This window comes from Panthera onca, chromosome A1 (genome assembly GCF_046562875.1).
Source record: "Panthera onca isolate mPanOnc1 chromosome A1, mPanOnc1 haplotype 2, whole genome shotgun sequence".
NCBI classification, from domain to species: Eukaryota; Metazoa; Chordata; class Mammalia; order Carnivora; family Felidae; genus Panthera; species Panthera onca.
This window is the reverse complement of record NC_138339.1, coordinates 239,891,753-239,917,398: the sequence shown is the minus strand read 5'-3', so window position 1 is coordinate 239,917,398 and position 25,646 is coordinate 239,891,753. Positions and strand designations below refer to the sequence as shown.

The 25,646-nt window shown below is 39.3% G+C and overlaps 2 protein-coding genes across 7 annotated transcripts in view; both read left to right on the top strand.

The window, feature by feature from the left end:
* Positions 1 to 3,482, top strand: part of PARP4 (poly(ADP-ribose) polymerase family member 4) — a 114,952-nt gene extending 111,470 nt beyond the window's left edge. For all 3 annotated transcript variants that reach the window (XM_078449598.2, XM_078449539.2, XM_078449559.2), the window contains one exon: positions 1,929 to 3,482. In XM_078449598.2, the coding sequence (XP_078305724.2) occupies positions 1,929 to 2,124 (196 nt within the window). In that variant the 3' untranslated portion in view covers positions 2,125 to 3,482. The remainder of the gene's footprint in view (positions 1 to 1,928) is intronic.
* A 3,830-nt stretch (positions 3,483 to 7,312) lies between these two features.
* MPHOSPH8 (M-phase phosphoprotein 8) overlaps positions 7,313 to 25,646 on the top strand; it is a 53,648-nt gene continuing 35,314 nt past the window's right edge. For 2 of the 4 annotated variants that reach the window (XM_060637609.3, XM_060637608.3), the window contains exon 1: positions 7,314 to 7,636. In XM_060637609.3, the coding sequence (XP_060493592.1) occupies positions 7,412 to 7,636 (225 nt within the window). In that variant the 5' untranslated portion in view covers positions 7,314 to 7,411. Of the gene's footprint in view, positions 7,637 to 25,646 lie in introns of all 4 variants that reach the window. The other 2 variants (XM_060637610.3, XM_060637611.3) reach the window with 2 other exon arrangements.

Below are 25,646 nucleotides of genomic sequence, written 5' to 3'. Positions count from 1 at the left end.
TGAATAAATGTTAAAAAAAAAAAAAACAACAACACCTTTTTTTAAAAGAGAGACAGACAATTAAGGAGATTTAAACAGTACCTGAATGTTTTGTGATATTAAAGAATTATTTATAGCTATTTTAATGTCATGTGTAAGAAAAAGTTCTTGTCTCTTAGAGATACATATTTACAGATGAAATTAAAATAAATAATCAAACCTGTTTTTTGGGAGTTTTTATAATGTTTATTTAACATCCATGCTAGCGGGATAGTCAGTCAAGTTTACAGGCCAGCTGGATTAAAGGCAGGCCACTTGAATTAGTGAGAATATTTAAAACTAGTTTTGGGGCACCTGGGTGACTCAGTTGGCTAAACATCTGACTTAGGCTCAGGTTTCTTGAGTTTGAGCCCTGCGTTGGGCTCTGTGCTGACAGCTCAGGGCGTGGAGCCTGCTTCAGATTCTGTGTCTCCCCCTCTCTCTGCTCCTCCCCCACTCGTGCTCTGTGTGTGTGTGTGTGTGTGTGTCTCTCTCTCTCAAAAAGATGAATAAACATTAAAAAAATTTTTTTTAATAAATAAAACTAGTTTTGTTGCTTTCAGTAGTTAGTAACTATAAGTAGACTGATGATTACTGGCAAACAAATCTGTTTGATCGTGCTTGCCATTTATATGTTCATGTCATCATGATATTCAGCTAACATTTATTAATTACCTACTCTGGGCCAGGGACTGTTGAGCCATGTGTTTTGTTAATCCCCACAACAAACCCCCTAGGATCTCATATTATTATCATAATTGAGGAAACTGAGGCTTTCAGTGTTGAATGAAAGCTGCACCATATCACATAGCCAACATTGTGTGATTTCAGAGTCAGGCTTTGAAACTAGCTCTTAGCCACCCACTATACTAATGGCTCTTTCCCAGTTCACAGGGAAAAAAATCAGGAAGATGGAGAATTTTCCAAATTTTTAGTCCCCCTGCCCATAGAATTTTTTTTAACTTTAGTATATGTTACGAATCGTTTGCTAATGAATTCTAGCAGGTGACAAAACAAATGAGGAAGTAGCTAATACTAATGAAAAAAATCTCAGAATTTTTCTGATTCTTGAATAGACTTGAATATTTGACATTCTTGAATATTCGACAGCATTTTATGGACACAAACTTGAAGTTTTTATGTAATGCACAATTTAGTAGTACGTTGTTCCTGGTTTGTATGATAATTAAATATGACAGTTTCATGGGTCTTAGGAAAATACCTAGGAAAATGGCTAACTAATCAAATTGAGAATTCCTGGTACAGTAAAAAGGCGAGAGAAATAGAAGCCTGGTTTGTAAAATAGTATTGAGTTTCTGCTTGAAGAATGGATGGATTTAGATCAAGAAAAATGAAAAGGGACAAAAAAAGACAAATACACATAGGCTGGAGGAAGTTTGAATTGTCCTGGAGGCAGCCAGGAAGTCTGTGAAGCATTTGGAAGCTGGAAAGTGATGGGTATAATATACTTAAAAATGTATTGAATAAGGAGCACCTGGGTGGCTCAGTCGGTTAAGGTCAGACTTCAGCTCAGGTCATGATCTCACGGTTTGTGAGTTCGGGCCTCAGTTTGGGCCTTGTGCTGACAGCTCAGAGCCTGGAGCCTGCTTTGGATTCTGTGTCTCCCTCTCTCTCTGTCCCACCCCTGCTTGCTCTCTGTCTCTCAAAAATGAATAAACATTAAAAAAAAAAAAAAAAGAATAAACATTAAAAAATGTATTGAATAAGTTAAAAGCACCATGTCAGTCTGGTAGATAGAACTTTCATAAAATGTTAGAATTGCTTTGATTAAATATCTTAATTTTTGACAGAATTATTTTGTCAGATCTAATGTGCTGCATTTCGTACCGCGTTATATTTCGTATGTAATTATATTCTGAAATTGATGGAAACATTTATTTTTAATCTAGAAATATTCCCTGGGCTTTTGAAGAAATAAAGAAAGCAAGTGAGTGGGTAAGAAGAACTGAAGGACAATATCCATCTATCTGCCAACGGCTTGAATTGGGTCAAGACTGGGACTCTGCAACTAAGCAGCTATTGGGGATCCAAACCATAGACACCACTTCTCCTCTTCACAGAGTTCTTAATTACAATCAAGGCTGAATCAACTTAAGTTGTATTTTAAACATTATTCATGCTTCTATGTGTAAAATAATCAGATATCAATAGATACCTATAATGAAGTTTAACTCAGATTTTATTCAATGTAGCACTCACTTTAAACAGAAACAGAACTGATTATTTTAATGAACTAACAAGTGATAACCAAATAAATATTACAATATTACAGATTTTTTGTGTTTAAATGCTTAAAGTAATAAGAGATACACCTGGCTGGTCCTGGAGCCTATTTCCTTCTCCCCTTTAAGGAGTCTGGTATAGAATCTGGCCAGCTAGGCTGAGTAAGCTGGGGAGAAACAAGGCCTTTGGCTGATGTCAGTGTTGCTGACATGCCAGCCTGTTTCCAGGCCCTGAGTATCTAGACCTTTGCCCTCGGTATGCATACTCCCTGCATCCCAGTCTGTAGATCTCTTGATACATTTTTTGTCACTCAGAGAAACTAGGTGTCTCGTGCGATTCTTTCATGGATCTTGCTTTTGGTATTGCATCTAAAATCCTACAGTCATGTAGATTTCTTCCTATGTTATCTGGTAGAAGTTTTATAAACTTTGAATTTTATGTTATGGTCTATGATCCATTCTGAGTTATTTTTTATGAAGGTTGTAAGGTCTTTCCATCTTCCCCTACGCTACCATTTCCAGGCCGTTACCTCTCTACCTTTATGCAAAAACTTCGGTTTCTTTGAGGTTCAGTCTCTGGCTGTCCTCCAATCTGTCCTCCTTGCTGTCATTCACCAAATGTTCAGTACCTCAACACATTTACATATGGTTCAGGATTTCCCTTTCTATTGGCAGTCCTGCCTTCATCTTGAGTGACTCCCCAAATCCTAATGTATGACCCCTCCTAACTCCCTGGACTCGAACCACAGCTATAACTGAGTCTTGGCAGAACTCTTTGATACCCAACGGATAGCAAGGAAGCTTGTGAGGTGCTACCACGAGGCCTTCTCCCACCTGCCTATCTCTCTGGGAGGCAGACATGAGACCGTTTTTTATCCCCTCCCAGTCCTGACAAGGCATAAGGCTCAGATACAGCTACAGACTAAAAATCCTTATAGCTGCATCTAGACTTGGCTCCTCAGCATTGATGTGTCCCACAACCCACTTAGTTATCTAGCTCCTTTTCGGGTGTGGGGCAAGAACCAAGGGGAGCTGGCATCTTTGACTATCTTCCTCTTGCTGTTTATATAAGTAACAAATCATCTAAATCTAAAGTGGCTTGTTGTATCTTTACTGGCTATATCAATCAGATCTTGCCGTTGGCCTTGCTGCTTGACATAATCATAGAAGATAAACTCTTTTGTTTTATTAGATTAAGGAATAAAAGAATGATACCTGGTAGCAGAGTGTATGAAGGTTAACAGACTCCCTTGTGTTGTTAATGAAAACGTGTACCTGGCAAAACAAAATTTTGCAATATTTTTAAAAATTTTTTTAATGTTTATTTATTTTTGAGAGAGAGAGAGAAAGAGAGAGAGAGAGGGAGAGAGAGAGAATGAGCGGGGGAGGGACTGAGAGAGAGGAAGACACAGAATCCAAAGCGGCCACCAAGCTCTGAGCTGTCAGCACAGAGCCTGATGCGGGGATCAAACCCATGAACCGTGAGATCATGACCTGAGCTGAAGTCAGAGCTTAACTAAGCCACCCAGGCACCCCTAAAATTTTGCAATATTAATCCAAATTTATTTTTTGCCTTAATTTGGATCTCCCAAAGTGCTCTCTGGATCACCAATTAGCTCTGGGATCCCTCAAATTAGTGAGACCACCTGAACATTTAATTAGTTAATGTTTGCATATGGTGATTGCTGTTGAAACTCCTCATTCATTCATTCAATATTTATTGGGTACTCACTCTCTGACAGACCCTGTGCTAGGTGTGGGGGATACAACAGAGAGAAGAATCAGGTATGGCTTCTGCCCCCTGGAGCTTAGACTACAGTGGGAGCAGACAATATAAAAAATCAGTGGTCTAATGCATGCACAGTTACAGCTGTAGTGAGTGATCAGGGAAGACTTTCTTGAGGAAGTGATAAATGGGAGTGGATATGTCAGGTAAGAGGGGAGAGAAAAGCATTCTAGGCAAAAGGAACAGCATGTACAAAGATCCTGGGGGATGAGCAGGTTAGCCTGACCAGGAGGCAAGTGTGGCTGGAGCAGATAAAGGGAGGGGAGTGGGGTGAGCTGTGGTTGGAGCAAGGTTGGGTCCAGGCCAGGGAGGGCCTTGTCAGCCACGTTGAGAAGTTCTGTCTCTCCAGGAGAGACAGAGTTCTCCACGAGAACTCAGGGCTGCAGTTCTCTTTCAACATATTCCTTTTTAAACAAATGTGCTTATCATTGTGTACAATGACTACTTGGTATTGTTTCCTAATGATATACATATACTGAAGGATTTACTACTTAGGTAAACTTGAATAATCTACTTAAACTTTTTTTTTTTAATATAATTTATTGTCAAGTTGGCTAACAGCGTATACAGTGTGCTCTTGGTTTTGGGGGTAGATTCCCGTGATTCATCGCTTACATACAACACCCAGTGCTCACAATATTAATCCAAATTTCAATCAGTACCCTCCTTGACCTATAACTTTTATTAATAGGAATTCTACATCTGGAAATTCGTCTTACATATGGACGCACACACATGCATATGTTATATATGCATGTACATATTACAGTTGCAGAACAATGTGGAAGAGAGCACATTTCAAAATTATATAAATGGGTGTTTATACATGTATGAGGTAAAAATCTGTCATACTCTAAACTGGTTACATCTGAGGAGTAGGAACTTTATTTCTGTTACATACTTTTGAATTAAAAATTTTTTACAGTGAACATAAATTTTTATTTCAAAAATATATAAAAGCAGAAAAATAGTATAATCAATATAAATCCCATCATTTAAAATATTTTGCCAAATTTTTATATATTTAGAACAGTCTTCTCTTGCCTCTTCTTTTGCTATTGACTTGTTGAAGAAACAAGGTCAGTCGTCCTAAAGGATGTCCCACATTCTGGATTTGATTGTTTCCACTTTTTCTTTCCCCATATTTCTTGTAAACTGGAAATTTGATCTAAGGTCCTGAATAGATTAAGGATCAATCTTTTTGTCAACAGGAGCCATATGGTTTGGTTCTTTTACTTTTAGTAATGCTAATATGGATCAGTGGGTTTTCCAATGTGAAGCTGTGTTTCCCCTACACCCAACAAATAATCTGTGAAGAGATACTTTGGTAGCCAGTTCGTCATCAATCTTTCACCCCATGGTTTTGTTGCTTGAATCATTTTCATGAAATATTGTGATCCTCTATCTTTTCTTCTGTGCGTTTTAACTGAAATTCTTCTGAAAAAATGAGCTCTCATTAACAAATGTTATTTGTTTACAATATTTGTCTAAAAACTTATTTTAAAAAAGATATCCAATTATTAGAATTGTTGTGTCTTCCTTTTTAGACTGAATCTGTGGCAGGCAGAGAGACCGTTAAGAATGAGATGACAGGCCCAAAACGCAGTTATCTGTGCCAAGCCCCACATCAGCAAACCAAGAGTCCATACCCAACCTAACTGCAGTCTCAGCCTCTTCTAGGAATATAATCTTAACCAGGAGTCTGGAATTTCCTAGCTGTACTAGTGAGGTAGTCTGATAGACCCCAGCCTTCCCTCAAAGGACAGTGAATTTTTCTGAAATAATCCTTTCGTTTATGACTTCATGCCCCACCTCCTTTCTGCCTTGAGAAGCTTCTTTCTGCATTTCTTCGGATCTCCTTTCTATTTGCCAAATGGAATGCTGCCCCAACGTTGAATAAAGCCGAGATCTTCCAAAACAGTCAGCTATATTTTAATGCCACGCTCGACTGTTTTGTATTCTTAATGCTTAGTAAAGTCCCGGTACACAGGATGCATCTACTAAACTAAACTAATAAATCACTGTGCCCACTCAAAGATCCGATGTACCTCTCCAAATGGATCCTCTGGATCATAGATCATTCTTTAGTTAACCTCAGAGTTAATTTAAATGAATCTTGTAAATTAAGTCCGCCACTCAAAGACACAAAAAATGAAAAGCTTGCTACCGTAAAGATGTTATTTGCAATTCAAAGTGAGAAAAATATTTTATCCTTAGGTGGATTATCCTAGCAACTTTGGATGAGTATCTTTGTCAATCATTCATAAGGGGGACAAAATACTTTATCACGTCGATGTTTTCAATGGGGAAAAAAATCTCTAGAACTTGGAAAACAAATGTTTTTTGGCCAGTTACTTAAAATTTTTTTTCCGGGGCGCCTGAGTGGCTCAGTCGGTTAAGCGTCAGACGTCGGCTCATGATCTCACGGTTTGTGAGCCAAGTCCCTCCCCAGCTCTGTGCTGATAGCTCAGAGCCTGGAGCCCGATTTGGATTCCGTGTCTCCCTCTGTCTGCCCGCCCCCCCACAGCTTGCACTCAGTCTCTCGCATTGTCTCAAAAATAAATAAACATTAAACAAAATTTTTTTCCTATCTTTAAACAATACTTAATACCATACAACTCTGAATTATGTTTGATTGGCTCGTTCACATGCGTTAAACGAAATCAAAGTTACACAGGCACGAAAGGCCCGGCATCGCGTTCCGGCCCGCTCAGGTCTGGGCGGGAGGGGGCGCTGTTTTTCCTAGAAGGCCCAGGGCGGGCCCTTGCGCGCTCTGGACGAGGGAGGAGGCCCCACGCGGCGTTCACCCCCAACCTTGAGCGCCTCAGCTTCTCTTCCAGGGCGAGCTCCCGCGCTCCGGTGTTCCCCGGCCACCCCTTCCCGACCCGGGAAGCACCGGGGAGCCCGCCTCCGCCGCCCGCTCCAGCTCCACGCCGGAGCCCCCCCTCCCGAGGTACCCCGTCAGCCTCCGTCGTTTCTCCTCACGCGCCCTGACAAGCCCCTCCCCCGAGCCGTTCCCACCCCTCCCCTCAGGGGCTCCCAAGCAGCCCCCCGGTACCCCTCGCCTGCGCCAGAGGTGCCCGGCGCGCTCGTCTCTCACGGCCCGAGCCGCCCCGCCCTTCCGCCGGAGCGCCCCTCCGCCCGCCCACCCGCTTCCCGTAGGCTCCGCGGGGCCCCGGCGCGCCCGCCTCCATCTGATTGGCTTAAGCGCCTGCCGCTCCAGGGTCCCGAGCCCGCCATTGGCGGGTTTCCCTCTCAGTCGCGTCACGCTGCCCGAGTGGATTGCAGCCGAGTGCGGAGCGCGAGGAACCGCCAGGGTGTGTGTCGCAGCCGCTCGTCTTCGGCGGTTTGCTAGGCTCCTATTATGGCGGCGGCGGCTGCGGCGGTTGCGGAGGAGGCGAGCGTGACCGCAGCTGTTTCAGGTGCCGACAGCAATGGTGAGTCTCCTGAAGCCGAAGGAGAAGGTGTTGGAGCAGTGGGCCAAGAGAAGGACGCAGCCACGAAAGGAGCGGAGGCCGTTGGAGACAGCGAGGAGGACGGGGAGGATGTGTTCGAGGTGGAAAAGATACTGGACATGAAGACGGAGGGGGTACGTGGGCGCCGGGGGAGGCGAGGCTGGGCGTGCAGGGCTTGAAGTGCAGAAGCGGGGAGCGGTGGGAGTTGTGTAGAGGGTTGCCGCGCGGAAACGCGAAGCCCTCCCCGAATTCACAAGGTGGAAAAGCTTGTGCAGACCCACGACGTAGGCGGGGGAAAGGAACGTGACATCCAGAGCCGACGCAAGCGCGCGCACGTTGGGAGCCCTGCGCTGACGATCCTGGACGGACTCTTGGGCTGTCTGTGGCGGTGAGGGTACGTGGCAAGAAGTTTGGAAGGGTTGTGTGGCCAGAAGAGAGGAAGCAGTGTAGGGTGCGGTGTGTGAGTATCGAGGGGGCCGACCGTCGGTGAAGGATTTGTCACGGTCATCGGCGTTGAGGTAGCTGATTGGGGCCACTGCTCGGTGCTGGAGAGGAGTGGCGCTGACATCGTGCCGCTTCTCATGGTCCGTTGTCCACGCCGTCGTTTCAGTGTTTTCCAAGGCCGTGATCGATTTTCCGCTCTCAGATCGTTCAGACCTTCTCGTGCTCAGAATCGCGTCCAGGAGGTGGCATTTAAAGGTCGCCAAAACCTGACCATTGTCTTTCCTCTCTTCTTGCATATTATGTGATTGCAGCCACACAGTAATACGTGAAATTCTTGATCACACTTGGCGCTTACTGTTGTCTTTCTCCTCAGTCTCTCAGGTCTTCCTCTCTCTCCCGGAGTCAGTTTGTCTGTGAAATCCTGTTTTGACCCTGGTCCCTGCAGAGTGAGGTGCTTCTTCATTTGCGCCCTCGTAACACTTTGTTTAGACCTCTGTTTTAGCACTTAAAGCACCAATCTTTATGTATGTCTGCCTCTCCTGCTAGGTTTAGGCTCCTTTAATACAGGAAACACGGTTATTATTACTTTTTGTATCACTGGTACTCAATCCACTGCCTGTGGTGCAGTAAGTGCTTTGTGTATGTCACATATTGAATGAGTGAATGAATCATGGACTGCAGGCTGGGGTGAAGGAGAGAGGGTGGAAGGATGCACAATAAGGAAACTAATAACTGATTTGTTTCAGTAGGTAAGTGGGAGATGACCAAAGGTCCCATATGGTAGTCGGATCGGTATGTTCTTTTTATTGTCTGTTATTTTCTATTTGTCACGTGCTACTTTGTGTTAATTTTTTTGTCCATTCATTCAGCAAACTTTTTTTTTTTTTTTTTAAATCACATATTTTGTGCTAGGTGCAGTGTTAAGTTCTGAGGACATAGAGATGAATTGTAGCGTACACGGTTGCTTACACTGAAAAGTTCTGGCTATTGAGGATAAATAATTGAAGTCTAATGCCATTAATATTACTGTTAGTTGCAATACAGTAAACGTAGGAACTTTGTTTTGTATAGTTTTCCCAAATATATTACAAAAGCGCCTTGATGAGAGTAGAGCCGGTCTTTTTAAAAATTTTTTAATGTTCATTTATTTTGAGAGAGAGAGAGCGTGAACAGGGGAGGAGCAGAGAGACAGGGAGACACAGAATCTGAAGCAGGCTCCAGGCTCTGAGCTGTCAGCACAGCGCCTGTCGCAGGGTTCGAACCCACAAACCACAAGATTATGATCTGAGCTGAAGTCGGATGCTTAACCAACTGAGCCACCCAGATGCCCCAAGAGAATAGAGCCAGTCTTAAACTGTTTTTGTATCACCTTCATTTAATACAAGTGCTTGGCACATATAAGATATTTAGAAAAATCCGGGCACCTGGGTGGCTCAGTTGGTTAAGCATCCGACTCTTGATTTCAGTTCAGGTTGTCATCTCCTGTTTCCTGAGCCCTATGTAGGGCTCTGCACTGACAGTGGAGAGCCAGCTCTGGATTCTCTCTCTCCCTCTCTCTCTCTCTCTCTCTCTCTCTGCCCCTCCCCCCACCTTAAACCAATTAAATAAACATTAAAAAAAAGATATTTAGAAAAATATTTGGTTAGGAGAGTAAAAGCTTTAGAATTAAGGTGATTCACCTATTTGGTGTAATATTTTTTAATGTATTTTATTTTAATTCCAATATAGTTAAGTTCATACAGTATTTAATATATCTGGTCCCAAAGAATTGTAGGCACTATACCCAAAGTCTCATATTCTAGTCAAAAGTGGATGAAACTAAGAAGCTTAAGTGTTTAAGACATTAAGGGTACAATTGGGTGAGAATTCTAGTTTTCAGGGCCTTGTATTTTTAGATGCTCTTGCAAGTGAGTGATTTGTAAGATGAAAAGTATTAACTCAGCAGAACAGGACTGTGGCAGTTACTTTAGAAGTACTGCTGAGTGAGCCAGCCAGTTGAAAAACCAAAGGGTCCTGGTAGCAGTTTGTTTGGCCTTCTTATAATCTTGTCGTCTATGGTATTTCTGTTGTTCGTAAGCCACCAGACTGTGCTATCCTGATAGATAGACTAAGACCATCATTATGATGAGGGTTGGCTTGGAGGAACAGCATCAATGCTAAATTTATATATAAATTTATATATTGGCGTTTATATATTCTTTCAGTTTATTGCTAACTAATTTTTTGTATGTTTTCAGAAGAATTAAATGAATCTGACAACTCTTGGGTTTTACCTTCAATTTTGAATTGGAGTCATTTTTACATAATAAAAAACTGGCATTTTTTTAGTGCCAGTTTATGGGCATTTGATTTGATTTTGTAGTGTATAAGTAAATACTTTAGTTATACAATTTAGTGAATTATCACAAAGCCAACACCTGTGTAACCTCCACCCAAATGAGGAAGTATTAGAGTGCCATCCCTAAAAACCTCTTTTGAATCCCCTTTTCGATCAGTACCCCCATCCTCACCCAGAATCATTGTCCTGAATTATTATATGATAATAGGTTTCGTGCTTTGCTTCGTAATTTTTCCATCTAAGGATGCATTCCTTGACACTTGAGTGTCATTTTACCTGTTTTTTTCTTCCTGTCTCTCTCTCTTTCTTTCTTTCCTTCTTTCTTTCTTTTCATACTTTCTTTTCATTTATTTATTGATTTATTAGTTTATTTATTTTGAGAGAGAGTGTGTGCTGGAGGGGGGGAGAGAGAGAGAGAGAGAGAGAGAGAGAGAGAATCCCAAGCAGCTTCTGCACTGTCAGCACGTGGAGCCCAGTGCGGTGCTCGAACTCACCAACTGTGAGATCACGACCTGAGCCGAAATCAGTAGTCAGACACTGAACCAGCTGAGCCACCCAGGTGCCCCTTTTTCTTTCATTTAAATGGAATCTCACAATATTTATTTTGTGTGTCTGGGTCTTTCCCTCAACAGTATCTTTGTGAGATTTAATCCATGTTGTGTGGAGCTGTATTTTATTTCATTTTCACTGCTGCACATTATTCGGGTGCGTGTATATATTCCAGCCTATCTTTTCTCCTACTGTTAAGGGGCATTTGGGTTGTTTCCAGGTTTTGGCTGTTAGGAATAATGCTTCTGTGATGAACATGTCTCCTGATACATTGTGTACATGTTTCCCTTGGTTATAAACACTAAATGGAATTGTTCAGACTTAAGGGACACAGGTATCTTCAACGTTCAGTGGAAACTATTTTTGAAAGCGGCTGTACCAATTTACACTGTTACTAATGGTTTATGAGATTCCCTTTTGTTTTGCATCCTATCAGCACTTGATATGGTCAGACTTTTTATTTCTAGCCAGTTCTGATGGATTCATGGTGGTATTTCCTACTTTTAATTTGTATTTTTCTGATCCTACATTAGTAATCAGTGTTGAAATCATTGAGCATCTTTTCATATACTTAATGGAGATTTAGTTATCCTTTTATGAAATCTCTTTCTACTGGGTTGTCTGTCTTTATTGATTTGTTGATACGTATTTTGATTCAAACCTTTTGTTGGTGATGTGAGCAGATCTCTTTCCCTGCTATCTTTTGATGAACAGTTTATATAGTTAATGTAAGGAAACTTTGTCGTGATGTTGAGTGCTTTTTATGTTTGGTTTGAGAAATCTTTCTCTACCCTAGATATTCTCTATAATTTTTTTTCTAGGTGCTCTTTTGTTTTCCCTTTCAGATTTTATGTTTAACACTTCACTTAGAATTGATTTTGTGCATAGTGTAATGTGGGGGTCATGTTTCATTGAGCAGATCTTTCTTATTTTTCCTCTAACAATGCTTTATAGATTTTAGAATCAACTTGCCAATTTCCTTACATAAAAACTTGGGATTTTTATTGGAATCTGCATTGAATCTGTGGATAAATTTAGGATCAGTTTAATTTCTTTCAGTAATGTCTTATAGTTTTCTGTGTTGAGGTCTTAAACATCTTTTATTAAATATGTTTTTAGGTAGGGACACCTGGGTGGCTCAGTCGGTTAAGCATCCAACTTCAGCTCAGGTCATGATCTCGTGGTCCGTGAGTTTGAGCCCCACATCGGGCTCTGTGCTGACACCTCAGAGCCTGGAACCTGCTTCAGATTCTGTGTCTCCCTCTCTCTCTGGCCCTCCCCTGCTCATGCTGTGTCTCACTCTCTCTCTCAAAAATAAATAAACATTAAAAAAATTTTTTTTTAATATATTTTTAGGTATATTTGATATTTTTGATGCAATAATAGTCTTTTTAAAAATTCCATTGTGTTTGTTGCTCATATACAGAAACACATTTAATTTACGCATATGTGCCCTCAGTTGGTTAAAGAAATTCCCTTCTATCTTTAGTTACTAAATAATTTTATGAATGGGTGTTGAATTTCATTAAAATTTTTTTTCTGCATCTGTCAAGGTGATCACATAATTTTTCTCTTTTAAGTTTACTTATTTATTTTGAGAAAGAGACTGTGAGCAGGGGAGGGGCAGTGAGAGAGAGAGGGAGAGGGAGAGGGAGAGAATCCCAAGCAGGCTCCATGCTGTCAGTGCAGAGCCCAATGTGGGGCCTGAACCCACAAACTGAGATCATGACCTGAGCCCAAACCATGAGTCAGATGCTTAACCGACTAAGCCACCCAGGCTCCTCTCTAACATCTTGAGGTGGATACATAGCTAACTGTTTTTCAGCCTTTGTTTTTTTTCAAATTATATGCCTTTAGTACTATAAATTATCCTCTGATCTTAGTTTAGGTGCAACTCATAAATTATGTTTGTACTATGTTTTCATTCAGGTAAAAATATTTTCCAATAGCTATAACTTATGTGTAAATACATTGCTTAATTTCTAAACATTTGAGAGTATTACTAATATTCCATGTGCTTAAAAAAATTTTAATTTTAACTGACATATATCTATATATTGTTTAACATTGAATATTTGCTTGATTAATTGGGTTATTTAAAATCTATAATATTGTTGCCAGCAAGTAAGGAAGCCATTACTTAGGAAGTTGAAGCTAGAAATATGGGAAACTAATTTGAGAATAATTTACATGCATGAGCTGTTCTCAGTTTCATATTCCTAATATTATTGATTATTGTAACATTTTTTATGACGTGTTCCTTGTCGGCATTAAAGCAACACTAAAACAGACTAGATATTTTTACTTCTAATATTAACACATTTGGAATCCATTGAAATGCTTAATTACAGTTGCACTTTTTTTTTTTTTTTTTTTTTTTTTAACATTTCATGCTTGTAATACCCTGGGACCCATTGGCCTTGAGACTTTTTCTAAAAAAATTTTAACTAATTATCTAATGTATGCACTTTTGGAGGATAGGAGGACTGTCTTCTGCCTTTTTGGTTTGGCTCACTGAGTAAGCTAAAAGAAAACTTGGCTACCAAGAAAATAGGCTGTTTCGGGTGGGTGATGGGCATTGAGGAGGGCACCTTTTGGGATGAGCACTGGGCGTTGTATGGAAACCAATTTGACAGTAAATTTCATATATTAAAAAATAAATTAAAAAAAAAAGAAAATAGACTGTTTCTGGCATTTTGAAGATAAATTTATCATGAAATTTAATATATGGCAAAGCCCTGGGCAATATTTGGATCTACGGGATTTCTGTAAAGGAACATCTAGTTCATGGATTTAATCTGTTTTCTATACTGTTGTATCTCTAAGACTCAAAGTTCCTAACATATAGTGACTTTCAATAAATATTTGTTCAATGAACGAATGAAACAAAACTGCTGAAATAAAGATCAATAACAGTTATTAACAAATGAAATCTGGAGCTAGAATTGAGATGTGCTACTTAATACTTGAGAATGGTTGTTCATGCACTTACTCTCATTGACCAGGTTGAGCTTAATTGACAGCTGGCACTAAATTTATAACTGTGTTCAATGTAGAAGTAAATGTTTACTAGTTTTTTTTACTGTTTTTTTTTTTTTTTTTTTTTTTTTTTTAGTCATCAGAAAAGTTGTAAGAATTATATGCATCCTCACATATACCTTCGTGCATATCCCCCAGTTGTTAATACTGATTTTGTCATTTTCCTCTATTTATATACATTTTTTTCTGTCCCATTTGAAGGTAAATAAGGGTTTAAAAGCTACATTGAGTAGCAGATACTACTGTTTCTATGTACACATAAAAATAATGGGGCACAAGCATCGGTCCCTTCATCCTGTTATGTAACTGACCCATCAAACTATCAGTTTAGACTTAGTTATTATTTTAAGATTATGAGGCTTATCTTTAAAAGTTAAGTTGCACTTTTTTCCCATTATTTCTTAGTTTTCAATTCTACTAGTTTCCAATCCAAGACCGATGTTGGTCTTTCTACAGGTGGCAGAATGATTGAAAGGCAGTGTAGGTATGTTGAAGGGTAAAAGGAGAGGGACCAGCACTTGGCCTTTGGTTTGGAAAGTTTATTGCCTCGGTGGTTGTGTGAATAACATCAGGCAGGTGTTAAGTGTAAGATAGAATAGTGCTCTGCAGGTCAAGTGGAAAACTATTTCATCTTTTCTTGCTTCTCAGTGAGATTGGATATTGAGCAGAAAAGATAAACCAGAAATCTGGAGGAGCAAAAATTTGGAATATATGTGATAAAGACTTTTTTTAATGTTTACTTATTTTTGAGAGAGTGAGCATGAACGGGGGAGGGGCAGAAAGAGAAGGAGACAGAGGATCTGAAGCAGGCTCTCCACTGACAGCTGAAACCACAAACAGTATTCAAACTCACGAACCCGTGAGATCATAACCTGAGCTGAAATCAAGAGTCAGACCCTTACCCAACTGACCCACCCAGGCACCCCAATGTATGATAAAGATTTGATAGCCATAAAACATTAAAAAGAAAAATTATTATAAATGAGTGAGAAAATGGGCAAACGACAATAGGTAATTTTTAAGTCTTGTTTATTGTAGTTTCACATACATGTTTCTCTATTTATGTATCTTAAAATTTGCCATCTTAATGTTTTTAAGGGCAAATGCATAGAGACAGAAGAGTCGTTAAGTACATTTGGGTAGATATGCAGCCATCACCACTGTCCATCTCTAGAACTTTTTCATCTTTCCAAATGAAACTGTCCCTGTTAAACAATAATCCTCCTCCCCTGAACCCCTGGTATCCACCATTCTACTTTCTGTCTCGGTGAATCTGCTAATTCAGGTGCTTAATGTAAGTGGAACCATGCAATATTTGTCCTTCTGTTTCTGGCTTATTTCACCGACCATAGTATTTTCAGGGTTCATCCATCTTATAGAATGTGTCGGAATTTCCTTCGCTTTTAAGATTGCATAATGTTTCATTGTATGTGTATACCACGTTTTGTTTATCCATTTATCTGTTGAAGGACACTTGGGTTATTTCCATTTTTTGGCTGTTGTGGACCGTACACTACTGGACATGGTTGAATGAATACTTGTTTGAATTCCTGTTTTCAGTTCTTTTGGGTATATACCCAGCAGTGGAATTATCGGGCCATAAGGTAATTCTGTTTAACTTTTTGAAGAATTGCCAACTGTTTTCCACAGCAGCTGTAACACACAGCAGCTGTAACACTCCTACCACTAATGTCAGAAGGTTCTAATTTCTCCCCATTCTCACACACATTTGTTTTACATGTTTTTGCTTCTTTTAATATACCCATCTAGTAACTGCTGTGAAATAGTGTCTCATGGGTTTTATTTGCATTTCCCTAAGGACTAATGGTGATAAGCATCTTTTCATATGCTTATTGGCCATTTGTATATCTTGTTTAGAAAAATGTTTGGTCAAGTCCTTTCCCCTTTTTAAGTGCGTTGTTTGCCTTATTTTTCTGTTTCGTTTCTTAGTTTTTTGTTTGTCTTATTTTTGAATTATAGGAATTGTTTACATATTGTGGATATTAATCCTTTATCAGATGCGACTTGTAAATATTTTCTTCGGTTCTATAGGTTGCCTTTTCACTATGTTGATAATGTCCTTTGATGCACAAAAGTTTTTAATTTTGATGAACTCCTCTCACCTATTTTTGTTTTTGTTTTTGGAGTTAAATTCAAGAATGCATTGTCAAATCCAAGGTCCTGAAGATTTACCCCTGTGTTTTCTTTTAAAAATTTTATGGTTTCATTTCTTAAATTTAGGTCTGATTCATTTTGAGTGAATTTTTGTATATGGTATGAGGTAGGGTCCAGCTTCCTTTTTGGGGGGGGAAATCCAGTTGTTTCAGCACAATTTGTTTCCATATTGGACTTGACACCCTTATCAAAAATCAATAGGCCAGGGAGCCTGGGCGGCTCAGTTGGTTGGGCGTCCGACTTTGGCTCAGGTGATGATCTCACCGTCTGTGGGTTTGAGCCCCGCATTGGGCTCTGTGCTGACAGCTCAGAACCTGGAGTCTGCTTCGGATTCTATGTCTCCCTCTCTCTCTCTCTCTGCCCCTCCCCCGCTCAAGCTCTGTCTCTGTCTCTCTCAAAAATAAATAAACATTAAAAAAATTTTTTTTAGAAATCAATAGGCCATAGATGTATGGGTTCATTCTTGGATTTTTCTGTGTCTGTCCTGATGCCAGTACCATACTGTTTTGATCACTGCAGCTTCGTAGTAAGTTTGTAAGTCTTCTTACCTTGTTGGTTAAATTTATTCCTAAGTGTTTTATTCTTTTAGGTGCTATTATAAATGGAATTGTTTTCTTAATTTCCTTTTTGGGAGGAGTTTGGGAAGGTGGTGGAGTAGGAGGACCCAGAGCTCACCCCATCCCATATTTACAACTAGATAACGTCTACATCCGAGTTAGTAAACTGGAGAGCAATCTGAAGACTGGTGGAAGAAATTCCACAACTAAATATAGAGAAGAAGCTGCATCTGAAAGGTTAGGAAGGTCAAAAAGGCAGAGGGAGGCTGCCTGCAGGAGAGAGGGAGCCGCATTGCATGGAGAGAGCAGAGAAAGGGGCCCTCACACCAGGGACCTCACACGGGGGAAACTAATCCCCATAACATTAAAAACCAGAGGAGCCGAGTTCTGTGAGTTTATAAAACCAGTGGGGCTTGGAACCTGGAACTTTAAAAGTCACCTGACTCGGCACTGCACTGGCCACTAGGGTGAGTGATAGCTAGGTGGCCACCCTTAAATAAGAGACAGCAACTTTTGTGGAGAGGCAACATAAAAACAGCATGCATACAACACTGGGGGCATAGAGGAGACAGATCTGTTCATACTGATTTTGGACCATGTTGGGGGACTTCTTTGAAAACAAAGGAGCTGGCAGGTGCTGTTTTCTTCTCTACTCCCACCAGCATAAACTCAGAGCCACCTATAGGAGGCAGAGCTGCACAAACACTTGCTACCTAATGTGCTAGCAGTATGCCATGCCCATGATTTCTCCTGAGAACTCGCCCGCTCCAGGCCTGCTAACCTTGGTCCTGGACTCAGGATGAATTTTGTTAAAGCCACGCACGCTCACTCCAATACCCAGCATATTGCACCCAGCCACATGCTCCCACCCACTCTCGTGCACCAGGCCCACCCATACCCAGCTATCATCATGCACCATGCCAGCCTTTTAGCCCCTGCCACCTCCATGCACAGCTCCCAGCTGCTATAGCACTTCAAGGAATCCAGCATTGGACTAGTGGTCCAACCCAAAATTTGCTAACAACGTCATCCTGCTCCCAAGCTCCCTGATGGGCATGCCCCCCTCAGAGCTGTCTTGCCTGGGTCCCACTAACACCAGAGAGTGGGCACAGCCCACAAAGGTAGAGAGTCAGTGCAGACAATTGCACTGAAAGGAAATGTGACTAAGATACAACAGCCAAGTATAAGCAACATACGATACTCTCTAAGTGCCAGGTTCTGGTGAACAGGGGACACTGCACTGCAGGGCACACCAGGACATCCTCTTCATAAAGTTACTACTTTCAAGAGTAGAAGGCATAGCTGACTTTCTTTTGTGTGTGTGTGTGTGTGTGTGTGTGTGTGTGTGTGTATGTATGTATGTATGTATATATATAATATAATTTATTGTCAAATTGGTTTCCTTATAACACCCAGTGCTCATCCCAACAGGTGCCCTCCTCAATGCCCATCACCCGCTTTCCCCTCTCCCCGACCCCCCATCAACCGTCAGTTTGTTCTCAGTATTTGAGTCTCTTATGGTTTTCCTTCTTACCTCTCTCTAACTTTTTTTCCCCTCTTCCTCTCCCCCATGGTCTTCTCTTAAGTTTCTCAGGATCCACATATGAGTGAAAATATATGGTATCTGTCTTTCTCTGACTGACTTATTTCACTTAGCATAATACTCTCCAGTTCCATCCATGTTGCTACAAATAGCCAGATTTCATTCTTTCTCATTGCCAAGTAGTATTTCATTGTATATATAAAATTGCTGACCTTCTTAACAGAAACAGAGAGGCAGACAAAATGAGGACATAGAAATTTATCCAAAATGAAAAAAACAGGACAAGGCTATGGTCAGAGATCTAAGCAAAACATATATGACATGCCTAATAGAGAATTTAAAGCAGTGATCATAAGTATACTCACTTGACTTGAGAAAAGAGTAGAAGACATGAGTGATACCCTTAACACAGAGATAAGGAATAACATAGCAAAGATAAAGGGCTTAAATAAACAAGTGAGAAACACACTTGATGAAATGAATAGCAGTATGGAAGAAGCAGAGAAACAAATTCATGACCTAGAAGACCGTAATGGAAAGTAACTAAGTTGAACAAAAGACAGAAGGAGAATTACACAAAACAAGAATAGACTTAGGGAGGCTCCTGTGTGGCTCATGTGGTTGAGTATCTGACTCGATTTTGGCTCAGATCATGATCCCAGGATTGTGGTATCAAGCCCCACATTGGGCTCTGTGCTGACCATGGATTCTCTCTCTCCTTCTGCTATTCTCCCCTGTTTACAATCTCTCTCTAAAAACATAATAAAATTAAATTTAAGAAAGAACAGCTTAATGGAGCACCTGGGTGGCTCAGTCAGTTAAGCGTCCGACTTTGGGTCAGGTCATGATCTTGCAGTTTGTGAGTTTGAGCCCCACATTGGGCTCTGTACTGGGAGCTCGGAGCCTGGAGCCTGTTTCAGATTCTGTGTCTCCCTCTCTTTCTGTTCCTCCCTCGCTCACACTCTGTCTCTGTCTCTCTCTCTCTCTCAAAAATAGGTAAAGACAAAAAAAAAAAAAAAAAAAAAAAGAATAGCTTAGGGAACTCAGTGACACCATCAATCAATATTAATGTTATAGGAGTCTCAGAAGAAGAAGGGAGAGAAAAGGGGGCAGAGATTTTATTTAATGAAATAAAAGCTGAAAACTTCCCTAATCTGGGAAAAGAAACCGATATCCATATCCAGGAGGCACAGAGGACTTCCATCAAAATCAACAAAGCAGATTCATGCCAAGACATACTATAATTAAATTTGCAAAATACAGTGATAAAGAAAAAATTTTTAAAGCAGCAACACACAAGTCAGTAACTTACAAAGGAAAGCCCATAAGGCTAGTGGGAGATTTTTCAGCAGAAACTTGGCAAGCTGGTAGGGAGTGGCATGATGTATTCATTGTGGTGAATGGGAAAAATCTGCAGCCAAGAATACCCTGTCCAGCAAGGGTATCATTCAGAATAGAAGGAGAGTTTCCTGGGCAATAAATAAATAAATAAATAAATAATCACTAAACCAGCCCTGAAAGAACTGTTAAAGAGGACTCTTTGAAAAGATAGACCAAAAGTGACAGTATAGAGGTATGAAATACAGTAAAAATGAATATTTCTATAAAAAATCAGTCAAGGAACTCATACACAAAAGAAAGGATGTAAGATATACTAATATATACTTAACCTACAATGTGGGGAGTAGAGGAGAGAAAATGAGCTCAAACTTAAATGACCATCAATTTAATATAGACTGCTATATGTAAAAGAGGTTATATACAAATCTAATGGGAACCATGTCAAAAACCACTAATAAACATACAAAAGAGAAAGAAATCTAAATATATCAGTGAAGAAAATCAACAAAACATGAAAGAAAGAAAAGATCAGAGAAAATCTTCAGAAACAACCACAAAATTAGCAATAAAATGTCAATAAATACATATTTACCAATAGTTACTTTGAATGTAAATAGACCAAACACTCCAATCAAAAGACATGGGATGACAGAATAGATAAAAGACCAAGAGTCATCTATATGTTGCCTACAAGAGACTTGTTTTAAACCTAAAGACATCTGCAGATTGGAAGTGAGGGAATGAGGAAACATCTGTCATGCAAGGGGATATCAAGAGAAAGCTGGAGTAATGATACTTAGGTTGGAAAAAATAGACTCGGGAATAAAGACTGTAACAAGAAACAAAGACACTATATAATGGGACAATTCAACAAGAAGATACAACAGTTGTAAATATTTATGCACCCAGCTTGGAAGCGCCCATACATAAAACAGTAACAAACATAAAGGAACGAACCAATAATAATACAGTAATCGTAGCGGACTTTAACATCCCACATACATCAGTAGATCATCTAAACAGAAAATCAACAAGGAAACAATGGCTTTGATTGACACACTGGATCAGATGGATTTAACAGATAATTTCAGAATATTCCATCCTAAAAGAACAGAACACACATTCTTTTCAAGTGCACACAGAACATTCTCCAGAATAGATCACATCAGCTCACAAAACCAGGCTCAACAAATTCAAGATCGAAGTTATACCATGAATCTTTTTGACCACAACACTATGAAACTGGAAGTCAGCCAGAAGAAAAAATCTAGAAAGACTACAAATACATGGAGGTTAAGTAACATACTACTAAACAATGAATAGGTGAACCAGGAAATAAAAAAAAAAAAAAAAATTAAAAAGTACATGGAAACAAATGAAAATTGAAACATAACAGTCCAAAACCTCTGGGATGATGCAAAAGTAGTCCTAAGAGGGAAGTTTATAGCAATATGGGCCTACCTCAAGAAGCAAGAAAAATCTCAAATAAACAATTTAACCTTACGTCTAAAGAAGCTAGAAGAATAACAAAAAAGAAAGAAAGAAGAAAAAAAAAAACAGCAGGAAGGAAATGATAAAGATTAGAGCAGAAATAAATGATACAGAAACTAAAAAGTAAAACCCAAAAGAACAGATCAATAAAACGAGGAGCTGGTTCTTTGGAAAAAGTAAAATTGATAAACTTCTAGCCAGAGATATCAAGAAAAAAAGAGAAAGGACTGAAATAAAAATCACAAATGAGATCAGAGAAGTAACAACTAACATGATAGTAATATAAATAATCATAAGCGAATATTATGAAAAACTGTATGCCAACAAAATGGACACCCTAGAAAAAAATGGATAAATTCCTAGAAACATATAAACCACTAAAACAGAAAGAAATAGAAATTTGAACAGTCCAATAGCCAGCAAAGAAATTGAGTTACTATTAAAAATTTCCCAACAAACGAAAGTCTAGGACCTGGTGGCTTCATAGGAAAATTCTACTAAGCATTTAAAGAGGAGTTAATACCTATTCTTCTCAAAACTATTCCACAAAATTAAAAAGGAAGGAAAACCTCCAAATTCATTCTGTGAGGCCAGCATTACCCTGATCCCAAAACCAGATAGACACCACTAAAAAAGAGAACTACAGGCCTATATCCCTGATGAACACAGATACAAAAATTCTCAACAAAATACTAGGAAACCAGATCTAACAATACATTAAAAAAATCATTCACTGTGGTCAAGTGGGATTTATTCCTGGGTTGCAAGGGTTGTTCCGTATTTGCAAATCAATCAACATGGTACATCACTTCAGTAAGAGAAAGGATAATGGGGCATCCAGGTGACTCAGTCAGTTGAGCATCTGACTCTTGATTTCAGCTCAGGTCATAATCTCATGATTTGTGGGATGAAGCCCCACAAAACTGTCTGTGCAGACAGCATGGAGCCTGCTTGAGATTCTTTCTCTCTCTCTCTGTCTCTCTGTCTCTCCCCCCCTCTCTCTCCCCCTTGCACATGCATGCATACTCTCTCTCAAAATAAACTTAAAAAAAAAAAGAACCTATAGGATCATTTTAATAGATGTAGAAAAAGCATTTGACAAAGTATAACATCTGTTCATGATAAAAACCCTCAACAAAGTAGGTTTAGAGGGAACATACTTCAATATGATAAAGGCCATATTTGGAAAACCCACAACTAACATTATCCTTAATGGGGAAAAACAGAGCTTCTTCCTAAGGTCATGAATAAGACAAGGATGTCCACTCTCACCACTTTTATTCAACATAGTACTGGAAGTCCTAGCCACAGCAATCAGACAATAAAAAGAAATGAAAGCCATCCAAATTGGTAAGGAAGTAGTAAAATTTTCACTATTTGCAGATAACATGATATTCTATACAGAAAACCCCCGAAGACTCCACCAAAAAACTGCTAGAACTGATAAACGAATTTGGTAAAGTCACAGGATACAAAATCAATGTACAGAAATCTGTTGCATTTCTGTACACCAGTAATGAAGTGGCAGAAAGAGAAATTAAGAAAATGATCCCATTTACAGTTGCACCAAAAATGATAAAATTCCTTGGAATAAACCTAACCAAAGAGGTGAAAGACCTGTACTCTGAAAACTATAAAACTCTGATGAAAGAAATTGAAGACGACACAAAGAAGTGGAAAGACATTCCTGCTCATAGATTGGAAGAATAAATATTGTTAAAATGTCTGTACTACCCAAAGCAGTCTACACATTTAATGTAATCTCTGTCAAAATACCAATAGCATTTTTCATGGAACCTAGGACAGAAAATCCTAAAGTTTGTATGGAACCATAGAAGACCCCAAATAACCAAAGGAGTCTTGGGGGGAAAAAAAGGACGAAAAAAAGCAAGGCTAAAGGCCTCACAATTCTGGACTTCAAGTTATATTACAAAGCTGTAGTAGTCAGCAGTATGGTACTGGGACAAAAATAGACACATAGATCAATGGAATAGAAAACCCAGAAGTAAACCTACAATTATATGGTGATTAATCTTTGACAAAGCAGGAAAGAACCTCCAATGGGAAAAGGACAGTCTCTTAACTGTTACATGGTCAATTAATCTTTGACAAAGCAGGAAAGAATATCCATTGGGAAAAGGACAGTCTCTTCAACAAATGGGAAAATGGGGGGGGCGGGGCGGGGGAGAGGAAAACTGGAACACTTTCTTACACCATACAGGAAAAAAAAAGATCAAAATGAATTGAAGACCTAAATGTGATACCTGAAACCATAAAAATCTTAGAAGAGAGCACAGGTAGTAATTTCTCTGACATCGGCCATAGCAACTTTTTTCTAGATCTATCCCCTAAGGCAAGGGAAACAAAAGCAAAAAACTATTGGGACTACATCAAAATAAAAAGCTTCTGCACAGTGAAGGAACAATCAACAAAACTAAAAGGTAACCTACAGAATGGGAGAAGATATTTGCAAATGACATATCTAATAAAGGGTTACTATCCAAAATATATAAAGAACTTCTAAAACTCAACACCCAAAAACAATCCAGTTAAGAAATAAACAGAAGACACGAACAGACATTTTTGCAAAGAAGATATACAGATAGCCACAGACACATGAAAAGATGCCCGTCATCACTTATCATCAGGGAAATGAAAATCCAAACTACAATGAGATATCACCTTACATCTATCAGAATGGCTAAAATCAATAACCCAAGAAACAACAGGTGTTGGCGAGGATGTAGAGAAAAAGGAACCCTCTTGTGTTGTTATCGGGAATGTAAACTGGTGTGACCACCATGGAAGACGGTATGGAGGTTCCTCAAAAAGTTAAAAATAGAACTACCTTATGGTCTAGTATACTACAGGGTGTTTATCCTAAGAGTACAAGAACACTAATTCAAAGGGATACATGCACCCTGTGTTTATAGCAGCATTGGATATAATAATCAAGAATGGAAGCAGCCCAGGTGTCCATTGATTGATGAATGAATAAAAATGTGATATATATATATATATATATATATATATACAATGGCATATTATTCACCCATCGAAAAGAATGAGATCTTGCCATTTGTAATGACATAGATGGAGCTAGAGAGGATGATGCTAAGTGAAATAAGTCAGAGTCAAATACCGTATGATTTCGTTCGTGTGGAATTTAAGAAACAAAGCAAACAAGCAAAGGGCAAAAAGAGAGAGACTGAGACAAATCAAGAAACAGACAATTATAGAGAACAAACTGAAGGTTACCAGAGAGGTGGTAGGTGGGGGGACGGGTTAAATAGGTGAGGGGCATTAAGGAATGCCCTTGTCATGATGAACACAGGGTGATTATGGAAGTGTTGAACTACTGTATTGTATACCTGAAACTAATATTACACTGTATGTTTACTAACTGGAATTAAAATAAAAATTGAAGGCAAAAACAATTCCCTTTTTGGACTGTGCATTACATGTGTATAGAAACACAGCTGATGATTGTGTGTTATTCTTGTACTCTTCAAGCTGAATTCATTCATTAGATCTAGTCATTTTCTTGTGATTCTTTGGGAGTTTCTATATAGAGTGAATGTAGTTGTATTTCTTCCTTTCTAACTTGAATGAATGCCTTTTACATCTTTTTATCTAATTGCTCTGGCTAGAACTTATGGTACAGTGTTAAATAACAGTGGTTAAAGTGGGCATATTGCAGGTAATTCTTGAAAGAAAAAATGTGAATGGGTTAATAATAATTATGTAAGTGATCATAAAGCTGAAGTCAGCAGACTTTGGTAAATTGCCATATAGTAAATATTATACTTTGTAGGTTGAGAGGCAAAATTAGCTTTTAAAGTTAATGTTCATGGGGAAGGCATGACCTCATTATCCTAAAAATCCTTCCTTCTCTCAAAGACAGTGATCTTCTCTCTTAGGACCTCACTAGGATATGTTAACTGCATCCACCTTTGGATACTTATACATACTATCCTCACAGAGTTGGATAACTTTTCATATGCAGAAGCTGGTTAAGTGCCGTTGGGTGTTAATTTCAGCCGAATTACTTTTTAGCTGTGTAATCTTTACTAGTTACTTTTTCTAGAAGCTTCAGTTTCCTCCTCTATAAAATGAGTAATAGTACTTCACAGTGTTGTTGTAAAGATTAAATGAGCTAATAAATGCCAAGATTTAGGCCATGCATGACAGATTGTAAAGCACTTGATTTGTATGTAATTATTCTTTTGTTTTCAACCATTTAAAAATGTAAAAACCATTCTTAGCTCACAGAATGACCAAACTAAAATAGGAGATAGGCCCTGCTATAGTTTGCAGAGATACACAGAGATGAGCTCTTTTATCTTGTGGAAATGTAAATTGGAACATCTTTTCTAGAAATATTTTTTTCTGGCAGTGTGTTTTAACAGTGTTAAAAAAATTTTTTTTTAATGTTTATTTATTTTTGGGAGAGAGAGACAATGTGAATGGGGGTAGGGCAGAGAGAGAGGGAGACACAGAATCTGAAGCAGGCTCCAGGCTCTGAGCTGTCAGCACAGAGTCTGACATAAGGCTCAAACCCACAAACTGCAAGATCATGACCTGAGCCAAAGTTGCAGGCTCAACCAACTGAGCCACCCAGGTACCCCTCAACAGTGTTTAAATGGCTTTATTATTTGACCCAATTG